The sequence below is a fragment of the Centropristis striata genome, chromosome 10 (genome assembly GCF_030273125.1).
Source record: "Centropristis striata isolate RG_2023a ecotype Rhode Island chromosome 10, C.striata_1.0, whole genome shotgun sequence".
Classification (NCBI taxonomy): domain Eukaryota; kingdom Metazoa; phylum Chordata; class Actinopteri; order Perciformes; family Serranidae; genus Centropristis; species Centropristis striata.
The window spans coordinates 28,661,112-28,677,367 of NC_081526.1; the positions used below are offsets into that span (position 1 = coordinate 28,661,112).

The 16,256-nt window shown below is 38.9% G+C and overlaps 1 protein-coding gene across 2 annotated transcripts in view; it reads right to left on the bottom strand.

The window, feature by feature from the left end:
- The window catches only part of epb41l5 (erythrocyte membrane protein band 4.1 like 5), a 40,094-nt gene that overhangs the window by 13,889 nt on the left and 9,949 nt on the right, over nucleotides 1-16,256 (bottom strand). For both annotated transcript variants that reach the window (XM_059342461.1, XM_059342460.1), the window contains exons 3-16: nucleotides 15,126-15,230; nucleotides 13,905-13,947; nucleotides 13,558-13,636; nucleotides 13,005-13,049; nucleotides 12,066-12,118; nucleotides 9,045-9,165; nucleotides 8,674-8,761; nucleotides 8,455-8,543; nucleotides 8,268-8,337; nucleotides 6,261-6,430; nucleotides 5,340-5,446; nucleotides 5,078-5,096; nucleotides 3,896-3,941; nucleotides 3,471-3,592 (exon numbers count right to left, since the gene is read on the bottom strand). In XM_059342461.1, coding sequence (XP_059198444.1) covers nucleotides 3,471-3,592; nucleotides 3,896-3,941; nucleotides 5,078-5,096; nucleotides 5,340-5,446; nucleotides 6,261-6,430; nucleotides 8,268-8,337; nucleotides 8,455-8,543; nucleotides 8,674-8,761; nucleotides 9,045-9,165; nucleotides 12,066-12,118; nucleotides 13,005-13,049; nucleotides 13,558-13,636; nucleotides 13,905-13,947; nucleotides 15,126-15,230 — 1,157 coding nt within the window. The remainder of the gene's footprint in view (nucleotides 1-3,470; nucleotides 3,593-3,895; nucleotides 3,942-5,077; nucleotides 5,097-5,339; nucleotides 5,447-6,260; nucleotides 6,431-8,267; nucleotides 8,338-8,454; nucleotides 8,544-8,673; nucleotides 8,762-9,044; nucleotides 9,166-12,065; nucleotides 12,119-13,004; nucleotides 13,050-13,557; nucleotides 13,637-13,904; nucleotides 13,948-15,125; nucleotides 15,231-16,256) is intronic.

Here is a 16,256-nt window from a genome sequence, read left to right on the forward strand (position 1 = left end):
ATGAATGTATTCCAATGGCATTAATAATCTAAGAGTTATATGCTCTCACTAATGATGATGGAGTAGAGAAGAGAATAGGGAAGTGGATTAGCTAACAGGGCTGAGAGGAAAGGGTCAGAGAGAAGGCAACATATACAGACAAAGCACTACACAACATCTAGAACCAAGGAGAGAGAAGAAAACTGCTCATTCCACAAAGTGAAAATTGTAAAGAAATCATAAACATTTCCAATCACTAATGTTTAATCAGTTTTTGTTAACATTTAACTTTGGTTTGGAGTTGATGTTGTTGCATGCATCTTGAATGAAAAATATGATCATTAACTGTCCACTTGCAGTGTGTTCTTAGGCCTGCACAATGTGATTTGTGCTGGGCTTTGCTCACATCTAGGTCTTGTATAGCCAGCCAGACCCATTTCCACACTTCACTGGAGAAAGGTTGAGCTGAACCCAACATAATTCTACACTATGGGCAAAAAACGTGCAGGGGGATTGTTGAGGGAGACTACTGCACATCTGACTAGGTGGTTGGGGAAGTCACAGAGGAAAGAATGAAACTGCATTATGTTGTGATTGCCAGAGTTGTGTCGTACAGTTCTGCGACTGTGCCTGACTGGTTGCCTTGTTTCTATTAGCCAAATTTTCCACAGTTTGCAGAGCCTAAAGTTCAACCAAATTTAACTTTGGTCTAGGGCTGGGCGGTCTATCAGTATTACGAGTTATACTGATATAATTTTGAAAGAGATATGTAGTTGAGACAATTACTGCCATACCGATATATAATATCTTTTGATGTTGCCTGAACAATGTTTCTGTAATTTGAAGGTATTTCGGATTTCAGATTGCAGATGAAGAGCATCTGAATTTTATGAAATTGCTTCAAAAAGGTGGAAGGTTATTAATTTGATGAAACCTTTAAATAAAACAGGATGATGACGATTTCTTGTGACGTTGAGTTAAAATTAAACACTTACATGTTTTGTTTAATATACCAATATATATTGTATATCGCCATTAAAAATACAGGGTTTGAGTTTTGGTCCATATCGCCCAGCCCTACTTTGGTTGCAAGCTTACCAAGTGGTGCGCTGTGCTATGAAAGCATGCGACGAAAAGCCATCCTTGTGAGGCAAATGCCACTGGAAATAATAGGTTTATAATATATTGGTTTGTGATATCAAAACTTTCTCATATCGTGACAACCTTAGCTGCATTGTATCTGATAGGGCCTTAACACTAATTGGGATTATTTTTGTAAAAGGTCTCTCATCTCTGTCGGTAATGTAAAAACAGGAAACGTGATTGTCTGATTTCATGTCAGACAGTGAGAAAAAAAGCATATGTGTCTTTTTATATAGTGTATGTAAACTTCTGGTTTCAACTGTACTTTTTATATTACATAGGCATTATTTAATTTGGGATATATTATCAGAATTAGTGCATCCTATCACAACATTTATAAGAAACAGGCTTCAACATACATGATAACTCTTTTGTGGTTCGTAAATTTGTAGAATGGCAGACAGAAAGATAGAGGAAATCGACTGCCGAGTGTTATAGAGGTCCATGCAAAATCAACTTTGACAATGTAGTTAAAGCAAAGTGAAAAGGAGTGAGAGAAGAAAGGGAAGAGATCCAGAGGTTAGACTGTACTGAAGTATTAGTGGTATAGTCTATCAAAGCATCCTCCTCCTGTCCACTGAGTCAGTTGTAAACTGTTGCCATGGATTTATCAGCATAAACAAGAGGTCAACTCATGAAAGTGCTCGAGTCAGTGTTGGTGAAGTATATACATACTTTTCTTTATCATTAGAAATATGATTCTTAAGGCCTGACAACAATGCCTCACAAACGAAACGTAGTTTATGTGTGTAAAGGTTATATTTTAACATTCTTCAAATTTGACACTAACTGAGAAGCAAAAAGTCCTTGATTTCTAGCACAAAATGAATAGAGTGCATTTGTTAAAGACATTGCAAAAAAATAACAAGTATTTAACAGCCTTTAGGATCTACTTTTTACCCAAGCAAAGTCTGAAAGAGGAGGATACAGCATAGTTAGTGTGATTGGTCATCACTCCAAGGTCATGCCTGTGCATCCTGTTTTTCATGCTAATAAACGGAGAAGAAAAGGGCCCTGCTCTATTGACAGACAATCCTCTTAGTACAACTGACCAGAAATGTACTTTATTAGAAACAGGATCAGCCTGAGCTGGAAATCTGAATGGGCTTTGTTCCACAGAAGCCAGTAGTCTGACTAAAAACCTATAATTTCCCATCTTTTCACTAATAATGTTGGTTGTAAGCTCACTGGTAAGACACCCAATCATAAAATATTGTATCTGACCAAGTTCAGAGCTTAGAATATATAATATAAAGAAGAGTAGTTGGTTTACAGGATGCACATCATGCCATTAGATGACTGAAAGTAAATACATGGAGTGCACCAAAGTCTTAAACATAGCAGATCCAAAGCTGAAATCATATCACATCACTGATTCATGATGCCAAAGCCGAGATCCCAGCACAGCACCCAAAATCATCACATTGTTTCCTGCATCGATCAGGGTCGGTATACATGCTGATCAGAAGGTGGACAGGCAGCAAATGACAGGAGACAATTCCATTGCAAGAAAACCCTTATCCAAAGCCAAAATCAGAAAGCCCGCCACTACGCAGCGATTGATTAGTTAAAGCCACAGCCATGGCAAGGTTCAGTGTTTGATCGTACCTACCTGGCCAGCCTTCAGGTAAGAACCAATTTTTCCTCAGTACATGTTAATACTGGAACACACAGGGGAACATTGCAGGTTTATTACAAAGGAGGGCACATACACATTTGTGTGTGCACGCTTCACAAAACGCATAAAAAACACATTCGGAATACCAGGAGAGTCCTAGACAAAAAAGAAAAAAAAAAAAGAGTAGACCCATAGTATAGTTTATACACACTGCTCAGAGGTAGCCTCTGGAACTCTGGCTAAAACAATTAGCCAAAAATAGAGCATAAAAGAGTGTTTTAGGCTTGGGCGGTCATCTATTGACTGCCTACTGCCCATCTGCTTCTTGTTTAACTGCAGTTCATCTTTCTTAAGCTTGAATCTGACACCTACATGAATGTTGTACCACTGCATTACAGTCTTCTGGTATGTGCTGCACTCTACTAAGACATAAACATGTATGCAGACTCACAATAACTCCCTGCAGCAGTCTTCACAACACCCACATATACACACACCTAGCTATCCATCCACTTCTTCAGCACCCAACAGGCATTAACATTTAACTTGTGTATCGATCCAAAACCTTGAAACCATCCATTCTCTAGAATGCTTATCCTCTTCAGGATTGAAGGGGGTGAAGCATATTTCACCAAATATTGGGGGAAAGGTGAGCAAACAAACCAATAAATGAATAAATACATAAATAGGCGGAGGATTAAAAGAACCAACTCTGAACTCTTGTACTGACCTTCTCTTTTCTCCTCCAGGACTCCTGGGAAGAGCCTCGATTTCCATCGGAGCACAGGCAGGAGCAGCTGCCACCGGGCTGACCACGGGCATAGCTGACCAGGCACCTCGAATGGGAGAAGGCTAAAGGTGGCAAGAAAGAAAAAAATATGTTAGAAAGTAGTGATGGTAGGGGTATAGAGATGAGCAGTGTGAAATTTGAAAGAATTGGGAATGTTGAATTAAATACGCAGGATAATATTCTAAGCTTTTTGAAGTTAGCCAGCTGTACCTTGTCATAAAAAATGAACATTTTTGTATGAAAACATCAACAATTACTGGTCTTGTATCCTTCTCTGAAACCTGTCTAAATTCATTGCTCTGCTGTTTTGTTATTCTGTATCATAGAGGAAGGATTAAAATACACACAGTAGTTTTGCTCCTCACCTTGTTGCCTTTGCTGGAGCTGACTCCATTGCCTGAGGAAAGAACCCTTAGCAAGGAAAGAAATTGAAACATTATTCAAAAAGTAAATAGCTTCTCAATATTACATAAAGATTTGTACAGTGAATACCTGAAGTGGTTTTCAGCGTCGCCTGAACACAAAGTAAGAACACTCAAGAACACTTAAGAAATTGACCAGGGACTCTTAAAGCCTCCTATAATGTTTTACACATGTTAATTTGGCTGACCAGCACGGGTGGCACTTTACACTTAGACGTTTGTAGTTTGTGTCTTGCCTTCAAACAATGACACATAAACCACACTTTGGGGCAATGTAGACGCACCATTTGGCCAAATTTACGACAACTGTATTTCCATTATGCTTTTTAAAGTCTAATTCTACCAGCTTTAACAGCTTGAAATATTGCAAGTGTTTGGTTGCTTCAGAAGGACCTGCACTACCACAGTGTAGGTCTGTCCAGTCAGTTCTGATGAAAAGTCATAGGAACATTTACTATCACAATGTTTTGAGTCAGTTGGTCCCATGACAGCTTGAAAGTACCAATGACATCATATTTTTATCCCTCACACATATCCCTATAACAAAAGGCTTCTTCTGCAACAAGATTACAAGTCCAGACTTATGGTGGATGAATGAATTAAGAGGCAGTGTGTGTGTGAGTCACAGTTAGAGCCTGAGCAATATATTAGTCAGACGATTTTATTGGTTTTGTATGATATGCCTTGATATGACTGTTTTTTTTGACCGAATATAATGCAGAAATAGGTACTTGGGTCATTTAGAAATGGTGTCATCACAATTTCCAAAGACAGACAAAAAAAGCAGTTTTAAGCAAAGTCAACTCTATAATAGTCATTAAACACAAGTCATTGTTGCAAAATATAACTGGCTACTAAGCCCATTCTGCCTATAGTTTATAACATAATTAGAAATGTAATGCAATGTTAAATTTGAATATTAAAAATCAAGTATCAGTCAGGCTCTACTTGACAGCAGCGGTGCTACGACAATTGATACAAAAATTAGATATAATTTTGACACAATTCAAATGATGTGGATGTGATCACCCTAACATTAAAGCTGTACATCAAACTGAACATAGCTAAAGTCATGTACAGTAGTCAGCCACGCACATCAGAGCATTTCAAAATCAGAATACTTACTCCTGGGGATTATAATGTCCTATAAAAACACAAAGAACAGACAGTAAGTGTTACGTCCAGATAGATTCTATATTCTTTATGCTTTAAAGAATATGCATATTTTCACATCATGTAAGATGTTTCTATTGCTGCATGCAAGGTAATATCTCAGTATCTGTTTATATACTTTTTATGCATGTAGTTACATTCGTATGTATTTTTCACTGTGTAATGTATTTTTAAGTGCCGTGCAGGTGTGTGACTGCGTGAGTGTTGTCCTCACCTCTGTTCTGCATGGTTCTCCTGGAGTAACGCCGACTTGGCCTTCTCTCAAAGGAGGCTGACCGCCTTGCTTTACTGGCCTTGGTTGTCTGATACTCTGTCTTTCCACTGGTCACACAAACACAATGTATTTTACACTTGCAAGGACTTCTGTTGCTCCCAGAATATACAGTAATTGTAACCCTGATCAATGTCGGACAAACCATTAAATACAAAAGATACATTTTCCTCATAATTGTTGGAATAATTAAATTGTAGAAAAAAAAAAAAAAAAGTCACAGTGGTGACCCCCGCTGAACTCTGGACCCATCCAAGCGATAACCCTCTATTAACAACAAACCCCGTAACCTCTGTGTAAAACCAACATTACTGCTAATGTTTATCCAACTGGGTAATGTTTAAACACACAGAGAAGGGAACTAGCTGGCTACTGCAGCATGTCGACACCGAGTGCCTGTCTTTTACCACTGTGAGTATCTGTGTTTACACACATGGGATTTTTTGTATGTACAGAGAATGATACTGTGTGTCAAGCCTAGGATTATCTGTGTTGGTATGTTCAAACACACTTTAGAGGAACAAACACGAAATTTGTGGAACTAAACTCAAGCTCCCACATGTATTCTTTCTAAGCAAGCCCAGCTGCATTTTGTTCCCCACACTGATCAATTTTTAAGCTAGAAGTCACTTGTGTTCAGGATGTGCAGTCCAGAACACACTGGAGTGCTCATGCAGACAAAAACTTACAGATTAGTACTGTAAACCCATGAAATGCTGTTTGAAGGACTGCCCGCAAAAGATCTGCTATTGCATATAGGGTTTACTTAGTGAGTTGAATATAACAACCCCTGTGTGCCAATTCTCTTAGCTAAAAATAGCCTCATTTAAAAGTATCTTTAACCCCCTTTGATCTATTTGTTACCTGTATCTGAAGCGTGATCCCATGCGTATGAATCCAGAGCGTGCTGAGTTCTTGTGCACCGGCCCCCTCAGCCTAAAGAAAGCATGGTGTTCCACTGCACACTTCCAGAGGTGCTTACAGGCCTTGGGGTGGTCCATCCTGAAGACAAAGGTGTGCTCCTGTTCTTTGCCCTGCAGAGGAGAGGATAAGTTCTCAGTATGGTGACATATGACATATACTTTACACCGTGGACATCTCCACTCAGAGTATCGCATTACGGCTTTGTTACTGCTCAATTGTCAGCGTTCCACATGGTGCTCATACTATCGGACAGATCCCAGGTCCTCTCAGCATCTTTTAAGGACCTGTTTACACGACAACGCTCTTGGGTGAAAACGACAAAATATTATATCAGATGTGCCTTTCATTCAGACAGCAATGGTGTTTTTCGGGCTCCAGAGTGGAAATCTTAAAAACGCTCAACCGTTGTGATTCAGTCTAAAGGGTTGAAAACTCAAAGACTGCTCTGATCAGCTCACGCTGGCTCTTGTCGCGAACACGTTTACGTAAAACACCCAGTCCAAACAAATGACAACAAACATGTCTGACTATTTCCATCAGTGAGACATTCAAGTTGCCCTAGCAACTCTGATAACAGCAATTTAGCAGAATTATCAAAGATCATATAACGGAGCAGAGAATTATGAATTAATTACCTAGGGCACTTTTTTCTATTTCTATTCAATGTTGTGCTACAAGGAAGAGAAGTAGGAGAGAAGAGAAGTGTCTACGCACGCGGAGCTCTTGGTGTGTTGTGTGGCAGTGCTTCACAGTACCACCTAGCCACCTGACGTGCATACCACATTGAATTTCACAGACTTTTGCATCACTGTATGCACAGACAGACTACAACATTGAACTAGTTGGCAAAACCTGTGCTATCTCAGTGTGGCATTCCAAGTAGCCACCTGTTCTTTAAAATATGTAGCAATTTTCAAAGCAATGACCCTTCACAGTCAGCCTTTTCATCAAGTTGAATCTCTGATGCTCCTGCTGTTTGTGTGTCCGTGTAACAAACAGCAAACTGATAAAGAAGAAATTCAAGTAGATACAGTAAATATCTGCGGTGAAACTGCGTTTTTACTGTTTGGGACAAATTTGGGAGGCAAGAACACTGTGTGTGTGTGTGTGTGTGTGTGTGTGTGTGTGTGTGTGTGTGTGTGTAGGAGAATAGTGCATACCAGAAATACCAGAGGGGGCAGGTTTCTTTATTAACCTCACTGACAGACCTCCAGGATGGACATAAACAGACTCTCCTTCTCCCTCATATACACTAGCCTCTAGGTAGTACAATACTAAGCCTTGTTTCATTTTGATTTGGAACCAGCATCTTTCAGGGTTTAGGCACGGCTTCAAACTAAATTTCTAAGAGGAACTATCCATGTTTGTACATTTCTTTTGAGGGATTTTGGACATACTGTCTAACATGGTTTGTAAATAATGTTGTCTTCGTCCTGTCTGCAAATAGGAGAACTGTAATTAGTTTGTATGTGGTAAAATGTTGAGATTCACCTCCAAATGCTACGTGGTTTGTTTAATTGTTTCCTTCTTTTGTAACAGGATAGGTATAATGGGGTCAATTTCTTTCAAGCTGAATAGTTTGAAAGGATCAAATATTTGACATTTTTTTCGATGGCAGCTGAAATGACCTTGTATTAACTGTGGTACTGTTGTTGGATGTTTATGTTTTCGCACATGCTTATGTTGGTTGTGAAAAAGCTCACCACACAATCAAACAAAAACCTGAATATTTTGACATATTTTCACAAAAGTCTGCATAATTGGAACATCATTAAGCTCACAGCTGAAGGCCAGAGAAGGTGACAAAATGGTAGGAGTGGTTTGAGAAGAGATTGGGTCACTGATATACTGTCATCAGCAGACAATGTTATGGGAGACTAAATGCATGTTCTACATTTTCAGCATTCCACTGTATGGTGGTTATCTGATGTGTGTGCTCATGTTCACCTGGTCATCATCCTCCACAACCACCAGTGTCAGTTTGCTCTTCTTGAAATCCAGACAAGTGATCTTGGGCCTACAACAGTCCAACACAAACAAACATACACATTAGGGAATAATGAAAACTCAAAGGGTCTTTCTAAAAAGCATTTTAAGTTAATATTTCTGAAAACTAGGATATAACCAATCATACCAGAAGAAGAGCCCTATCTTGGTTTGTCCTTCAAACACCAGAACTCCAGTGGGTGTCAAACCCAGACTGTACTCATTCCCATCCCTTGCCTACCGAGCGGATATGACAAAAAAAGACAAAACCATTATGATATTTTCACATATTTATGTTCTTATGCACATTTACACGGACACTTCTGATTCAGGGTAAACAGAATGCAAACAAGAGTGTGTCAGTTACCTTGACCATGTGCATGTCCACCCCATACATTTCAAGCCACTTTGCTTTATTCAGGTAGTTGATTTCAGCTTGGGCTGGCATCTGACCTCTGAAGGAGAAGAAGAAGAAGAGGGAAGAAACTTAACAGAAAGAAATGTTGCATGATCAAAAAACATAACTGCCGCTCCATGCCCAACAGATGAATAATAAGTATTTATACAGTGTTCTCAGTAACTGCCCCAGCCCACACAATACATAGACTACAGACCGTAGCACATCCATTTACTATCATAAGATAACCACTTTCTGTGGCCATTATGTAAATTCTCATTGATATTAAGCTTAACTGACAGGCCATACATGCAGTAGTTTAGTTAGAGAAAAAAGCCTACCTGCACTCCTTCCATGCATTGTATATCGCTAGCTCCACATCTTCTGTCTGGTTTGGGATGAAGCGAAATTCTGACACCAGGTCGAGATTATGTTCTAATGGGTCACAGTCGCCTAGCTCAGCTGAAAAACACAAAGACATGCATATCTTTAATTACTTCACAATCTGTGCAACCATAGGCCTGCCACAATAATTACTATATCGACTTATCATTCCATGTATAAAAAGAACACAATATTTATAATACAAAATAATATAATTCAAAATATTTATCTTAGTGCATTCTTTTAACAGAGCCTGAGTCCATTTTACTTGTTTTGATTGTAGTTTATTTATACACGTTTTATTTATCTAGGATATTTCAATATTTCTTTTCCACAATTCAATTCCAAATGTTTAATATTCTTTAGATTTAAAAAATGAATTGTTGTTGGAAAGGTTGTAGTAGGATTATTATGGTCTAATATCATTATATCAGTGGCATAAAATGGTCCTAAAAATAGTAGTTTCTGGGAAAATATATTGTTCTGAAAAATGTCTTATCGGGGCAGGCCTATGCAACCATATAAGTTTCAAAAGACATATTTGTTAAGGGGCTGGAGCTGTTCAGGTGTCTACTACGATCTGTTAACAATATACCTTCAACTGAAGTCCAACAAATAGAATAAAACTTTTGTATTCACCAAGACCCTGACTTTCAACCCCTGGGAGAGGGCCCCAGGAGGAGTGGCTCATACTGTGGGAGCAGGTAATCCTAATGGGTCAAAATTATAAACAAACCCTCCTTCAATGCTGTCCAAATATTGTTGTGCAGCATCAGGTCAGGGACTGATGGGTATGTGATCTCTCTTTGGACAAGAGGTCATGGATTTTATCAGGTGAAAAAGGGAGACAAAGAGACAATTGAGGCAGGGAAATAACATAAATCTTCTAGACAAGAAAGAGAACAGTGTGTTGAAAGGAAGACAACATGGAGCATTAAAAGAGACCTCTTATCTCTGGTACTGGTGTACAGAAACAGGACAACGACTAAAAGGCCTTGGTTCTGATTACATTTTGCAGTGTTTGGTTAGATTACCTCACTGTGCAGCTAGTCCAGCTGTGAGCATAGCCTCAGGATATAGACGACAGAAAAGATAATTTTATCCTATTCCTATCCCAGGAATTGTCAGTGAACCAAAACATAATTCTGAATAAAAGGAAAATGAAGGGAGGAAACTGAAGCGAAGGAAAGAGAGAAGACAGAAAGGGTGCTGGATTAGGGGGCCTCCAAAGAGGATGGAGCACTAATGAGCTGGCATTTACCCCACAGTGACTGTGAGAGAGTGTGTGTGTGTGTGTGTGTTCAAGAGTTTGTGCACGCAATCCCATTCCATAAATGTCTCTAATGATTCAAACTTTTGTTCCTCTGAAGCTGCACTCTTTATATTGCTCTTGCAGTTAAGTTTGGTATTTCTAACTATTAGAGAGAGCATATATGTGTAGTTTAAAAGGGTATGAGCTCTTTACCATTGAACATTTGGTAAAAGAGGAAACACACTCCATTTCTGATCCATTAGTGCATTTTTAAATGAACTGCATGTAGGAAACATCAGCTGCTCTGAAACAGATTAAACTTTCCAACTGAAAGTTTGATAAGCAAATGTTGCCAGAAAACAGCAGATAATATTCCTACTGTTACATATTTGAGAGAGTAGGCCAGACACTAGTATTATTCACATTATTTATTATCGATTCATCTGCAAATCATTATTTTCTATTAATCAATTTAGTTGTTTAGTCTATAAAAGATTGAAAATTGTCCATCCCAGCTTCTTCAAGTTCAAGATGAAGTCAATAAATATATTGTTGTCAGTCTACAAGACTAAATCCACAAGTATCTCAGCTTTCCAGTCATACCCAATTCCTGTGCAATCCCAGGACTGTTTAAAGACCCCAGTATACAGACAAATTTAAATACAATAGGGAAAAATTACACATTTGTACTGAATGACAAACACTGCATGGGTTTTGCCTCAAAATGAATGGGATTGGCATAATGTGGGCCTTTCTGTAAAGCAAAAACTACCCATAGAACTCATTTTCATTCAGATATCTTGAGGTCAGAGGTTAAGGAACAATGAAAATGGCCAAGTCAGTTTTTCCCTTGATAAAATTTAGCCGAACATTGGAGCATCACTTCCCCCTTACCAATAATTTATCATGGCATGGTTGGTACCAAATCTGATCTCACTATTGCCTCCGAGAATTAAAAAGCAGGCAAAATGTTCTGATGGCCTGTCGACTGGCTGTAACCTATGTCCCACGAAAAGTTTTTTTACCATTCTTTTTTTTAGCCAAAGAGGTATGATAAAAAATATCTCTTGCCTTTTGCAGTTACTCAAAGCTACGCCATTCATTGTTTTGCATTCTTTTGTAATGGAAGGGGTTTATGTGCCTCGGAGCCCATGTCAGCTATACTGCCAGAAGCATCAGTCAAGGAAGGTGGTGATTCACAAAGACAGCCATGACTGGTTTGCAAAGATAAAGGGAAACCTCTGAACAGGGACACAAGGTTCCACTCCTGCTGCTGGGCTTGTGAATATATGGCTCTGGTGAGTAACTTGACACAGCTCAATTGAAATGGAACAAAGTAAATGAAGGTGGTTGGAAGTAATTTCTGTTGGACATATGGCAAGGCTGTAACAAATGTAAGCTCTGTGGACAAACAGAAAGTAGCACCTAGAATAGGGACTTAGTTGCTGCAGATTGAAAATCACAGGCTTCTTGGTATGAGAGCGTACAATGCTCTAACCTAAAACTGACAAATACTCGTTTCACACACAAAACACTACCTGGTATAAGCACATGCTACATTTTGGTTCCACAGGCCTTTGGGGGTGTGTGCAATGAACACAATACATATTTCAACTCTGCAAAGGAGTGTACACTGCAACACACAAAATAATTGCAGCTATTACAGAGGTGATCCCAATTACCAAACACAGAGTTGGAGAGAAACCTAGACACCTGTTGTGCTTACCCTGTATCGAGAAGGCAGCCAACTCCACCGCTGTGTCAAACGGACACTCTAGCCTGAAAACACAGACATGGTAAGAGTCAGCCACAGCAACATCAATGAAGCTAAAATACTGCCACGGGCCATTAAATTCCCCTCTGAGCTTTACTGAGGTCCACTGGTCTCTAACACTTCCTATTATTATTCAGGCAAACATTGCAAAAAAAATGTTCCTTTGTAGTGTATTTGTATGCTCTCCCAGTCCACTTTCTGACTAATGGTAATAAAACTATTCTGTTCTCCAACATGTAATCCTGTAAGCCTCTTACAGTAACATGGCTGTGACTACCAAGACAACAACTCATGTTTAAAGGGATAATAACTGATGAAGAAAGGCAACACAGTATTGCCTTGGTCAAGTGATTTAAAAGTTAGTTGTGGGAAATAAAAGGTAAGATGACAGGAGGACAGCTGGGCTACTTAAATATAACAAATGCAGTAGTCAACAATAATGACTGTTAAGGGCCAGTAAAATCTTGACTCAAGCCACCAATGGCAAGGCAATTTGTGTGTTTGAATCTGACTGGATAACCAATCCAAATGTGTTGAACAAACATGGGAGCAGGTGCCCTTAACTATAGAGTCAAACACTGGTGGGATGTTTCATTAGCTGGATGAGTGTTCCTTATGTTTTATTAGTAAATCATTTATAATAACAGGAGTTTGTTTTGATAGGCTTCTAGACTCATCTACTGGATGCAACTAAAATATGAACAGCCAAAATATGGAGTGACTTTCTACTGACAGGTCTGCTTAATATTTTGGCAAGTTGGCAATCTCTCCGGATTTCTCACTGAATATTTACACTTTTTTTTTACCATGACACCATGATAAAAAAAATTGTGTTCATCAATTAATTAAGGTGGATGGCAGTTAAATTTTAAATTGCAGGAAATTACTTACTTGCCACTGAGGATGTCTTGCTTTAACTGCAACACAAATAAATATCTGGAAGAAAAACAAAACAATACAGTTAAATATTGTGATGAAATGTGACTACATGCAGAAACAACCATCTGCCAGCATGGAACACTGCAAATTACATTTATGTTTTTGAATCAATGGATAAATATCTGAAAAATGACTTGCTGAAACATATAAAAAAGGTATAATACGTAAATGTTCCAGTTTAAAGTGTGTTAAAAGTGACTAGACTAGTTTTATATCTTGTCAAGTTGTGTACTTACATAAAACATAAAACCTGGAGAAAACCTAATTTTCATCATCTCATCTCATCTCATTATTGTAGTTTGCCAGAAGTTATCATAAATTAAGTTTTTAGTTTGTTTTAAACCAAGTTTTAATGAAATCCTGGTTGTTTTTAACTACATATTGTAACTGGATGACACATTTTAGTGATAGGACATCTGGATCAAACCTGACCAAACTTAATAACAAACACTTGAGTTCATGAGAATCCAAGCTATTATGTTCAAATGTTTGTGGCTTAACTCACCTGGTGAGCTCCTCGTGCAGGTTGTTTGGTTCTGACGAGTAAAACTTAACTTTCAGGTGAAGGCAGTATGGTGGGCCGACTGAAAGAGAGATCAAGCTGACAGCTGAGTACATTTACCAAGCTTAACAATCATAACATGTGAAAAAAAATGCACTAAATCCCCTTATACTAATTTAAACATGGTTTTGTTATTCACAAAAATACAGACGTGTTAACAGAAACATCTGATTTTTCTATAGCAAGTAGACACTCACTCATGCTACTCAGAGAACCGGGGTTATGTAAATAACCTTAAGTTAGTTTGGAGAGGGGGTAAACATTGACAGAGAAAGGCTCTGTATACTTACTTTTCACTTGCTTTTTGATACTTTTTGTAACATCAAGCCAGTGCTGAAACAAGAGAAACAGAAGCTTTAACAATTGAGATGACAGATGCAATTTGATCCCATAATTATAACAGTTTTCTCCACCAATATTATCCCTGCCTTCATTTAAATTACAAACGAACAGTTATATGTGCAAATGGATGAATGAACCAAGTGAACAGTTACGTTCATGAAAAGTTGAATTCTGGGAAGTCCTTTGTCCAAATCTGCACACACATTCACACTAAAGTCAATGTTCTGTGCTGCGATTCTTCTCGGAAGTTTCAGCTCTATGAGGCATGAAAAATGTCAAGGAGAGGCGGCAGTAGTGGTGTTGGTGTCTATGCATATGCAAGTTAGAGAGAGAGAGACAGAGAGAGATAACAGAGGAACTCACAGCTCTCTCTAGTCTCCTCTCCCCCGCATTCCTTATCACCGCCATCCCCCTCTCTCTCTCCTTTCTCTCCCACCCTTTTGACTGGCTACCTCCACCCCTCCCCTCCGTGCCTCTCTTCAGTAACATCCTTCCTTCAGCTTTCCCTTCTTCCATGGCCTTCACAAAGTATCAGGGTAAAGGAACAGGGTCACTGGCTGACCGAAGAGTTTGTCTGAGAGCACAGCCTGACTCCCAGAGCTGACAAGAGTCCCATAACCAATCCCTTTAGCCCATTCACTGGCAGGGAAAGTCCCTACCTAAAGCCTTCCTTCAAACGGGTGAATAGTGATCAGGACTGAAATCTGAAGTCTGGCTGCGAACCGCAGCTGAGAAGACTGCCCAAAATGGTGAAAGTAACAGTGCTGAACACATGGATACAATTAGTTCAGTCGAGTAGATATTGTGATAAATTAGCGAAACAACATTACCATTTTCCATTTCTCATAATATTTATTTGTCCAAATATTTGAACCAATGAGTTTTGTTTGTTCTAATAGTAGAAAAAACACAAATCATAACAAATTAGGCAACCCAAAATATGGCAATGAGACAAAACATACTTTTGAACTGTTAAAGAAATTGTCTGGAGTGCTCAGAACAAACAGTATAATAAAGGTGCTCTTTGGCAAGGGACACAAAGTTATTAAGAAGAAAAAAGGTCAAAGACAATCTTCTGGCATAGAGTTAAACAACCTTTATTCAGAAAGGCTAACTAAATGCTTGTCAACCAGTAGAGATTATTGTGTAAAGTGTATCTCAATTCTTACCGGGACTTGTGCGGAGTCCATGAAGCGCAGTCCGAAGTAGTCTTTCTCTACGATGTCCAGATGGTACATGATCTGGTCAAACAGCTCCTCACCTTTGGCTTTTTTCTGATCAGGGGAACACACAAACAAACAGACAGACAGGTCTTATATCGGAGTGACATAAAGTTGTAAAACTAGTGACATTGAAAAGCAAAATTACAGTGTCAACATTGATATTCATGAAAAAGGTCATGCATTGTCAGCACAACACAAATACTAGATAAGGGAGCAATGGCGGGCCTCCGGATGGTTAATACCTCAAGAGTCCTCAGGTTACAACACAGGAATCTTCTATATGGCTGAGCTTCTCATGTTAACAATACTGGACATAAATTTGTGGAAGGTTCTTTACTCTTATCATGAATGAGGCCTGGTCCCTTGTTTACAAAATTACTAAAATTTGATTGTCAAAATAATTGCAGATTCATTTCCTATCGCACAACTAAGTTATTTGATCAAAGTTTGTTACAACTTATAAATCAAGTCTTTAGGGAGAAATGTATTGAATTTATTTTTAAGTGTACATGATGATTTTCTGAAGAAGTTTAAAAGACCAAAACATAATTTTCCCCTCCAAGCACGTAGTGAAAATATTAACATCACAAATAGGTGTTGCCTTTTCTGACAAGGCCGTACCAGTTACTGCCTGTGTTCTGCCTGGGACTGGGAGATCTCTCCCTCACATGTGCACTCACTCTCACAATCACACACACACACACACTCTCACACACACACACAGAGGCATGCAACATTCAAACCCCACCATGAGGCACAGCGACAGTGTTGCCAAGGTAACGGGGGCTGAAGTGCCCCCAGACGCCGAGGAGCTGAGGGGAAGTGGGGTGGCTGGATGCATCATGTGATCATCTGGCTCTGTGGGCCCTTCACTGTGTCAGGAAAATATCCTAGATCAGGCTGTGGTTGCATTTTGCTCCTTCTCCATCTGGATTTTTAAAAAATCTTTTTTACTTGAATTGGTAATTTCTTAACCCATATTTATTCTTGCACATAAATTATCTGCAATTTTAACAAAGAGCATGACTGACTTCTTACTCTTTATTTTTTCTCACCAAACTACAGTTGCAAAAAATT